The following is a 9,409-nucleotide window of genomic DNA, read 5'->3' on the forward strand; positions in this document are numbered from 1 at the left end:
TCCCTAGGAAGAAGAATGGAAAAGCACACTGCATCCTGCCCAGCCTCCAGGCACAATCTTCCCGGCCCAAATACCTGGAAGGAGAAGGCAGGGAGAGGCAGCCAAAGGTGTGGAAGGAAGCCCCCAGAATCAGAAGATCATCTGGGACCAAGGGCAAGTCGAGTCAAAATTTTGACTGGACTTCTCCCTTTTTGTAGCTATGGCATCCCAGGAGGCATTAAAAGCAGCAGAGACTGAGACCCTGCTGAGACCCTGCTGGGGAGAAAACATGGGGCTCCTCAGGAAACACTGAAAAGTGCTTTTCCCACAGATGCCCAATCAGGCAACCAGCTCTGGCCACTGAGATATCACACTCCAAGAGTAACATTCCCAAATGGCATATTTAAAACATTTAAACTTCTTAAACATCACCTCCTAAGGGCACAGTAGCCAGCAATTCCAAAATGTTGGAAGTCAAGCAAGTGAGGCAGCAGACCAACTTGGCTGAACAGGGACCTTCTCTTGGGGAAAAAGGCCAAAAAAGGAATGTGTGTGCCCAGTGGAAGCAATGCCAGGTTACATGGTGTGCTGGAGTTGGAACAGCTGCCTCTCTATGGGGACAGTGGCTCCAGAGAGAAATGCTCTGGCATGATGGAGCATACCCACTGTGGCAGTCATCCTGATTTTCCCAGCAAACAGGGCCCCAATGTGAAAGCAAAGATATTTTTGAAGGAGCTGCTTGTGCCTTCTGCCCATGGCAGTGAAACAGCAACTTCACTTGTGGTGCTGAGATCAGCTAAGGAGTTGGTTGATCACCAGATCAAAATTATAAACCCTTTTTCTCCCTGAATGACAGAAAAATGGATAGCATGTTGCCAAACTGCATGACCCTCCTCTTGGGAGCACAAACATGCCTCCTGCTTAAGCATGGTACTCCACTGGAATAGAGGTCTTGCCTCAGAAGTCTCTTATTCCTGTTCCCCAGCCATTCAACCCCAGTGCTAGAAGATGGTCATGTTCAGCCCCAAGGCTTCCATCTCCGCTTCCAGCTCAGCAGCTCTGGACTGCTGGGCTTCATTTGCTGCAGGATTTCTGTCCCCACCCACCAGAACCTGTCTAAACCATCCATGATGTGAACTCTGTTGTTCCAGATCCTTGTCCCTCTCCATGCTAAAGTTATTCCACACACAGAGACACATAGGAAGGAATCCTCCCACTGCCACTTGCATGTCTCTGTTGATTAAGCTTCTCTTAGGACTTCCTCCCGTATTTCTTTTCACCTACTTTGCGCTCTTGGATGTGAGTGCCAGTACTACAGGCTCACAACACGTGTACCACATGGAAATTTCTAGACCATGCCTAACCATGGAATTACTAGGTGAGAATCTGTGAACAGCTTCATGGCCAGGTGTCCCACATGCATCAACCCCCAACACACAGCCCACCTAACAGACCCACCACAAAGACTGCTAGCAGGACAGACAAATCCGCCCAGAGGACTAAAGGAAGGAGAATTTTGCCCCTTACATAACTCGGTTTCAGTGGCTCCCTGTAGCAGGCGCCTCGGCACCCTGCACCGTGCCTGTGTGAGCACGGTGGCTGCAGGCAAGGGAACTTGGGTGACATTGTGTCCCGGGAAGCAGAGGGAGGGGATCAGCGTCCAAAGTGCAAGAAGAGCCATGTTGGCAGCGAACTCCAGCAGTGCTGAGGTACTGAGGTCCGTGTTGGGACAGTCAGTCACTTCTAAAGAAGTGTCCAAACAAAGCTGAACAAATTCATCTAAGCCCTCATGGACAGCCAAGCTACTCTAACAGCACGACGATGTGGGTGAGCTTAGCCCGGTCAGTTATTCGTGCTGGTTAGCACAGCAGGGAGAAGGAAAGAAAACCCGAGCCCGACCCTCCCTCAGATTGTGGAGGAGCTGGGCTTGGCTTGTATTCTTGGTCACTTACAGCTGACGCAGCACCGGTAACCAGCAGTGCCCTCAGAACCGAAAGGGAAAGCAGTTGACTATCTGCACGTGACCAAGCAGGCTGTGGTGACAGACAGCGGCCAGCGCAGGACGGACAGCAGCCACCGGCCCGCCCGGCTCCTCGAACGGCACCACAGCCCTCTCCAGCGTGTTTCAGCTCCACACTCACCTAAATGGGCAGCCTGTAAGTATCCTCCACTGAGACCCCCACTTTTTTAATGTCACTGGCATTGGAGAGAACTGCCAGAAGTGGTGCTGTAGGGTGCAGATGTCTTGGAGGGTCCTCCCCCTGCTCTAAGATGCTTTAAGGGCAGTTCCCACACAGTCAGTTCCATTTGCCACTGGTTGGTTTCTGTTTACCAGCAATCCTTAGCTTATTATCACGCACGGTTTCTCTGCAGCTGATCCTGCCTGAGGGGGGAAAGACGATCCGGACAGCTGGGGTGGGGAGGTGGTGAAGGGACGAGACAGATGTCTTGAAAGTTAAGCGTAATGTCCAAAGCTCGACAGTTTCCCATCACTCTTGTACAGCACTTCTCCCCTCAGAAGGCAGTGAGAGGGGTTGCAGGAAAGTCAAGTTGTCTGGGGGGCTCTTCACTGCAAAACGAAATGCCCATTCCCTCGCCCCTTTGCACTCAGCCCCACTGCAGCAGCATCCAGTGGCTCACAGAGATGCTCGTCTCTGCACAGAGGCCAGATCCTGTGCCAGAGCTGTGTGTCTTCCTATCCCCGTACCCAGGCGCTCTGCCAGCTGCTTGCTGGAGGAAGGCACAGCTCTAGCCTGGGAAGGTTGCCCCTCTGCCTGTGAGCACCAGAGGAAAGGGTTGTGCAGTCCCAAAAGCACAGAGGGTGCCCAGCTAGGAGCCTTATTTCCCTCACAAAGACCTCAGGGAGCTCCTCAGCCATTCACATGGGGCCTCTCTCTGCTGGGGAGACTGAGCTACAGAGCTCTCCTACGTTGAAACCCACTGTTTCCACAAATGCCAGTCCAGGAACAAGGAGGCTGAATCCAGGCTAGGGCTTGCTGTGCCATGTTCAGCTTCCTCTTTCTTGCACCTTTGCGGAAGAGCCACAGTCTCCCATCCAAAGGCACAGACATCTCCTTAGAGGCAGCGAGGCTGCCGCTGTCTGAGGAAAACCCAAGCTGTACACTGGGTGAGAGCTCTTTCCTGTTTGTCCCTTGCTTCTCAGCCAGGCTGCTGCCAAACCTGCTCAGGGACGAGCTGCAGAGCTCAGGAATATCCTATCTGTGGCTGCACTGTGGCAGGGTGCCAGGTGTCAGCCTTCACTGCCTCCAAACCAGTCACGAGTTCTCGATGCAAGCTGGCACAGAGCCATCCTAGGCATATTTCTGGTCCTCAGTCACACGTAGGGACAGGGGTTTACCTGCTGGGTTGGGTTGGGCTGGGCAGGGGAGGCAGCAGGAGGCAAAGATGCCAGCAATTTGGCAGTGGAGGGACATCACTGGGAAAATATGTCCTCTGGGAGATACCATGGGCTTTCCTTATACATGCAGAGATCACACAGCAGCACAGGGTCTCTGAGGTGGCTGTCCTCCACCCCTGCCATGTGTTACCACAAACCTGACAGGAATTTAATTCTCTGTCCCCTCTCTAGTAAACATGTACAACTAGGACAATTTTTAATAGCTTTTATATTTTATGGATGCCAAGGGAGTGAGCGTGAGATGATTGAACAAAAAGCCACATTTCTACAAGCCTGCCTTCCTTAGGAAACTGGTCCAAAGAAATATGACAGCAAGGGTTGGTGGGAGGGCAGGGCTAAGAGTCAGCTGGACTGTAGTGGTCCTGGCCCTGAGGTCTAACAGGAATCCCTGGAGAAGTGGTCAGCCAGCCAAGAGCTCCCTCCAAGTGCAGCTTGTTCTTCCTCTGAGGGCTGCGAGGCAGGAGGGAGAAGAGGGAGAACAATGAGTGGTGTGAGCCTTTGCAGAACAGGGAGAGGAGCAGCAATGCTTGGGTGCAGGAGACTATGTGTAAGACAGACAAACTAGGGGCAATACTAGGGGCAATACTAGAGGCAAGACAAACCATGGTGAAATTAATCTGCGGGAGGTCTCATTCTGCAGGGCAGTCTGTGCCCAAGCATAGATATTTTCCTGATTGCTTGTGTCTTCATTGCAGATTCAGAACAATAGTCATCCTCCATGTCACCTTCCAGTCTCTGCAGAAGCCTGTTGTGAAGAAGCCCTCCAAGGGACACTACAAGAAGTGAGGGAAAAGTGACAAAGAGAAGTGGGCAGGTTGGTGTCTGATGCTGTTACCTGCCCCACCCCCCTTTCCATGCTGTGTGTGTGCTGCTCCTGGGAGAAGTTTGGGACTGAGAAGCTTCATCTTTGTGCTCATTAAACAGAGGTGCCCACTTCCAAGTTTCCAGGGAGAGATGAGGAGTGGAAGGGGGATGCTGAAAGATCTCTAGTCACCAGCACTGCCATCAGGCACTGGAGTACAGATTGAATGGAGTTTCTTCTGGAATTTTAAAAACTCAGAGTCTGTATCAAATTCACAATCAGCTTTGGGTGATGGTCTAGAAGGACATCCAGGATATCACAGATTCACAGACTATTCTGAACTGGAAGGGACCCAGAGTCCAATTCTTAAGTAAATGACCCACAGAGGATTGAAGGATGATATACCACTGGGTAGTGGAAGAGGACGGTAGGGCCCATGTGAACTTCTTGAAGGAAAGTGGTAAATGATTCTCAGCAGATAAAGCTTGTCAGAGGGAGGAAGAGTTATTTGCAGACTCAAGCCTGAGTCTGAGCTTGAAGCCAAGGTCTGTGAGTCCTGTGTTTATGCCTCTCTGCAAACCTGGGCGGACAGTGCTTCACTGCCATGTGGCGCTGCAGCCAGTGATACGCTTTCCCGATGCCACTTCCCTGTTTTACAGCGTGAAGCAGAAACCTACAAGACGACAATGAGGACAGTATACATTGTGGGGAGAGGAACAGTCAGGTTTTCCAACCAGTCTGAGAGAGGAGCAAGGTAGATGAAAATCACAGGTGTATCTCAGTAGCAGCCATGTCCCTGGGCCTCAGAGGAAGGCAAATGGCAGCAGGTGAATCCAGGGTGCCTCAGGCCAGGAGCTGGGCTCCTGCCTGTCTGTGCAGGGCACTGGTCCCCAGGCAACGAAGACGCAGGAGCACCATGTCTGCTAGCCTCAGTGGGTAGCAGAGCTGTAGGTATTCAGTCCTGCTGTGCTCATTAATCTACAGGCATGCAAAGACCTGCATGTGGAGCTCAGATGCTGGAAATAGGTGGTATCAATGACACTGGGTGTCCCAGAGCTATAGGACAAGGGCAGGGAGGCAAGGGGAGCCCTGCAGTTCAGATCCTGTCATGTCTGCACTTTACTCAGTAGTCCAAAGATCACCAAGGATGTCTGATCATAACTGAAAGAAAAGCATTTTCCCAGAATAGCTCTTAACCCTTACTTCTTTTACTCAATAGTCCAAAGATCACAAGGGATGTCCTTGTCTGATAAAAACTGAAAGAAAGGCATTATCCCAGAATAGCTCTTATCCTGCTTTTTACCAGTTCTTACCATGACAAATGTCTCTTTTCCAGTGAGACCATGGTGCAAAGGGCATGTGTGGGGCTGAGGCATACTCTCCTCCCAGTAGTACTAGTACACGCATGGGACATCATTAAGCCACCTTTGGTGTGACCAAAGGTGCACCAAATGCACCCTCCTCAGCCTAGTAACACGTGTGCAGCACGGTCCCAGGCAGGACTGAGATAATTCCTATTTGCAAGGGGAGTCCCTAGACCCCAGCCATAAGGCTCAGAGCCTATCTTGGGAAGGGTGCCATAAGAGGCAACAATTGAGGAGTTCCCCCCTTTGTGTTTTGCAACAGGCATCCCCACAGCAACTTTTACCATGGTAGCAAGAAAGCATGCAGGCATCAGGATGGGTCTGCTGCAAAAGAGATGTACCGAGAACCTGTTCCACATGCTGACTTTACTGGAGATTGTTGGGACCTTGGCCTTGATGTTCTATGCACTGCTATGCGAAGCAGGAAACCTGGTGAACCTCCCTGACAAACGCATTGGCTTCTACAACTTCTGCCTGTGGAATGATACAGCTGGGGAGCTGCAGTGCCTGGACAACAAGCATCTAGAGGCAATAGGCATCAGTCTACTAGAAATAGCACTAGCCAGGTTTTGTGTGTATTCCTGCCTGGTCTTCATCCTCTTCTACTTCTTTTTTGTTTTAATTGTGAATTGCACAGGGCAGAGAGAGGGATGGGAGATGATGTACATCATACCCTTCATCAAGATGATAATCCTGTCTGGAGGCCTGGGTATGTTTCTTTTACAAACCTCACGGTGGATTCATCTCTCTGATTTCACTGGAGGCTTCCTGGCACTGCTTGGGACCGAGGCTCTGCTACTGCTCCAGATTCTCACTGCCACCATGTACCTCAGCTGGGCCAAGCACACACGTGTCAAAGCCATTTACCGGAGGAGGCCCTGCTCACTAAGATTTGACAGTGAAGAAGATGCAAGACCTATCAGTAGCATGATTTAAAATAGTAATCCAAATATAGCTTTACTGCCTAGCAAAAATCTGATTCCCAGTCCAAAGGCTCATGTCGAGCCATGCTCTGGCTCACTGCTGTGTGCATCATGCTGTGGCTCATTGCTATGTGCAGAACTCCTGCATCAAGCTGGCAACAGACACCAACAGCCGCAGCACAGCACAGAAGTGTCCCAGGTATAACAGCATGCAACACTCCTCAGTTTGGGGCACACCATCAAAGTGACAGCACTCCTGGCCCCAAAGAGCAGTGAAGGCAGCATAACCAGCACACAGTGGACACAGCCCTCAGCCCATACCTAGTCTAAGTAAAAAAAGTTGCTACTATCTCATAGTATGTGATTAAATCTGTAATTAACTAACAAAATTCTTTTAAAATCTTTAGCCCTAAAATCTAACAAAGATAAAGGGAGTTTAAAAACAGGATCTGTAGATTATGTTCAACTAGGAACTAACAAATATTCAGGGAACTGTAACCAAATATGTAATTTCTTTGTAAATAGACAGGAGATATATATATATATATATATATCACTTAAATAAGCAGCCAATCAACAACCAGCCTTCAAGGCTGTGAAGAAAGCCATCTAGGACAATAGAGAAGTAACACCAGAAAGAACCAGTTTTGTAGTTTGAAAACAAGATAACAGACTGAGCATGCACCAATTAAGAAAGTGCAATAAAAGGACAATTGATGAAGACAATTGAATGACCATCGATACTCCTAAAGGGGTTGTAATAATCCCTAAAGGACACTAGATGGCAGAAAAGACTGAAATAGTTAACTCCTGTTTGTATAATCATTTTTCAAAATAGCCGTTTCAAGTAATTGATTTGTCTGTGTAGTGAATATGTAAAAGCCTTGTAAATATAAACTGCATTAATACATCCAGTGGCTGGGAAAACTTATGTAAATAAAGAATGCCTGCTTAACAGTGATATCCTTTGCTGTTGAGTGAATTTGTTTCAAGGGACATGAGGGTCTGTTTTCTCATTTGCTTCAGCCTTGGTGGGGATGAGGCTGGTGATGCTGATTTGACCAATTCTTCATTTCAATACATGTTTTCACACCTGGCCTTACGTGTTTGCTCGTCCCCTTTTTGGATTGGGAAGAGGACACTGAGCCATCTTCATCGCTTCCTAGACCCCTGCGCATGCTGCCATGGGGTTTGCCCCCTGTCCTGGCCCCTGCCAGTCTGCTCCTGCATGTCATCCTCAGCACTGGGAGGAGTGCTGGAGTCTGGAGGCAAATTCAGCACCAGACCAAATGGAACAGCCTGCCAGGCCCCACTGCAGCTGTGACAGAGGGACCACAAGGACAAGGGAGCCCCCCAAGGCTGAACCATGACCATGTCACTCTGCCAGCAAAGGTCTTTCAGGTCAGCAACTCCCTGCTCCCTCCGTGCCCAACACTGACCCACCGAAGGGATACTCACAGAAACCCGAATGTCCTCTTTAATCAGTCCATGCTCTGAAATGTGAAACAGAAATGAACACATCCTAATCTGGAACCAAATCCCACTGAGCCCAGCACAGAGTGGGAGAACTGAATACCTCCTTCCTTCCCCCTTCTGGCCTTCCTTCATGGGTATCCTACCATCCACAGGGCACCAACACAGCAGATGGATGCACAGCCCCCTCCAGGTCCTCCTCCCACCGTTCTCAGGGTCGCAGGAGACACCCTCCCCATAGTGCCCTCTTCTCCTGGGAAGTCAGAGAGGTGATGTTAGCTGAAAAATATCTCCCTGACGTATTTCAAGACATCGTCCTCAGAGTCCTCCCTGCCTGTTCTCTCTTCGTCAGCACCAGCAGGGGATGGAAGTGCAGGACCGTGGTTACTGCCTCCATCCGTGTTGGCTGTGCTTCCAGAAACCTCGTTTGGTGTTGGCGGGAGCTCCTGCTCCTCTTCGCTCCCGGACCGGGCCTTCTCTTCACCTTCCTCGCACTGTAGATTCTGACCAGAGGGAAAACAACAAGCGCCGGGCGTGCGTGACTTCACGCCTGGAGCTCACCACGGAGCAGGAGGGCAGCCCTCCGTCCCGTGAGCCACGCCTCGCCAGGCCCCAGGTCCGCGGTCGCGGTTCTGCTCAGCGGCGCGCTGCCGGGACAGAGCGGGGGGGGGGGGGGGGGGGGGGGGGGGGGGGGAAAGGCGTGCGGCAGCCGGCAGAGCCCTCCGACCCGCTCAGAGAGGGGCCTCCAGGGACCGCGGGCAGCAGCGCTGCCTGCCCGTCCTCCGAAGCTCTGCCGCCCGGCCGTGCTCGGGTACGGTCAGGGCCGCGTTCCCACCCTCGGAGGTCCCGGCTCACCTCGGCCAGGACGGCCAGGGCCACTTCCACCAGCTCCGCCTCGTTCATGCAGTGCAGCGCCGCCGGCCTGGGCAGTGCACAGGGGACGGTCAGAGCGGGGGGCGCCCGGGCTCGCCCTCCCACCCACCGCCCCAGCCCCAGCGGCGCTACCTGCGCCTCGCCGCCGCCCGCCGCCGCCCGGCCCCGGGGGACGGGGCCGCCGCCGCCCGCTCGGCCCCCGCCGCGCCCATCCAGGCCGGGAGCTGCCGCCGCCGCGCGCCCGCCGCCATGCGCACGCGGAGATCCTTCCGCCCGTCACGGCCGAGGCCGCTTCCTCGCCCGAGCTGGAAAAGCAGCCCCGGGCCGTCCTAAAAGCCAGGCCACGACGGAGCCCCGTGTTTGATCAGGCAGGCAGGCAGGCGGTGGATGAGGCTGCGCGCCCCTCAGTATTCCGTCACGAAGCAAACGTGGCCCTGGGCCAGCTGCGGAGCAGACGACACGTTTGGAAGGACGCGTGCTCCGAGGCCCGGGGGCAGCCTTGCGGGCCGGGCCCGCCCCCGCCCCCGAGCGCTCCGTTACGGTCCCGGGTGCGCAGGGGGCCCCGCAGCACGGCTCG

At 52.7% G+C, this 9,409-nt stretch overlaps 2 protein-coding genes across 3 annotated transcripts; one reads left to right on the top strand and one right to left on the bottom strand.

Annotated features, from left to right (window-relative positions):
• The first annotated feature begins 1,773 nt into the window (after window positions 1-1,773).
• TMEM140 (transmembrane protein 140) lies at window positions 1,774-7,440 on the top strand. The gene is made up of 4 exons (XM_040063172.1): window positions 1,774-1,806; window positions 1,934-2,135; window positions 4,093-4,211; window positions 5,826-7,440. The coding sequence occupies exon 4, from the start codon at window positions 5,849-5,851 to the stop codon at window positions 6,497-6,499; it is 651 nt and encodes a 216-aa protein (XP_039919106.1). The 5' UTR covers window positions 1,774-1,806; window positions 1,934-2,135; window positions 4,093-4,211; window positions 5,826-5,848; the 3' UTR covers window positions 6,500-7,440.
• A 505-nt stretch (window positions 7,441-7,945) lies between these two features.
• On the bottom strand, window positions 7,946-9,339 carry CYREN (cell cycle regulator of NHEJ). Of its 2 annotated transcripts, XM_058420408.1 has the most exons (4): window positions 8,965-9,339; window positions 8,815-8,881; window positions 8,294-8,462; window positions 7,946-8,212 (listed from the first exon to the last, which is right to left on the bottom strand). In XM_058420408.1, the coding sequence occupies exons 1-4, from the start codon at window positions 9,081-9,083 to the stop codon at window positions 8,091-8,093; spliced, it is 477 nt and encodes a 158-aa protein (XP_058276391.1). In that variant the 5' UTR covers window positions 9,084-9,339; the 3' UTR covers window positions 7,946-8,090. The 2 variants fall into 2 exon arrangements, with proteins under 2 accessions (XP_058276391.1, XP_039919107.1); XM_040063173.1 differs by having other exon boundaries at window positions 7,946-8,462.
• Window positions 9,340-9,409: the final 70 nt, after the last annotated feature.

This window comes from Hirundo rustica, chromosome 4 (genome assembly GCF_015227805.2).
Source record: "Hirundo rustica isolate bHirRus1 chromosome 4, bHirRus1.pri.v3, whole genome shotgun sequence".
Taxonomy (NCBI): domain Eukaryota; kingdom Metazoa; phylum Chordata; class Aves; order Passeriformes; family Hirundinidae; genus Hirundo; species Hirundo rustica.

What these genes read in the sequence shown, in the direction of transcription:
- TMEM140 (XM_040063172.1), top strand. Translation starts at nt 5,849, where the DNA reads ATGGTAGCAAGAAAGCATGCAGGCATCAGGATGGGTCTGCTGCAAAAG.
- CYREN (XM_058420408.1), bottom strand. Translation starts at nt 9,083, where the DNA reads ATGGCGGCGGGCGCGCGGCGGCGGCAGCTCCCGGCCTGGATGGGCGCG. An exon ending in CGGGCGGCGGCGAGGCGCAG is followed by an intron (nt 8,882 to 8,964) that starts GTAGCGCCGCTG and finishes TGCACTGCCCAG; the next exon opens with GCCGGCGGCGCTGCACTGCA. An exon ending in CCCTGGCCGTCCTGGCCGAG is followed by an intron (nt 8,463 to 8,814) that starts GTGAGCCGGGAC and finishes CCCTCTGGTCAG; the next exon opens with AATCTACAGTGCGAGGAAGG.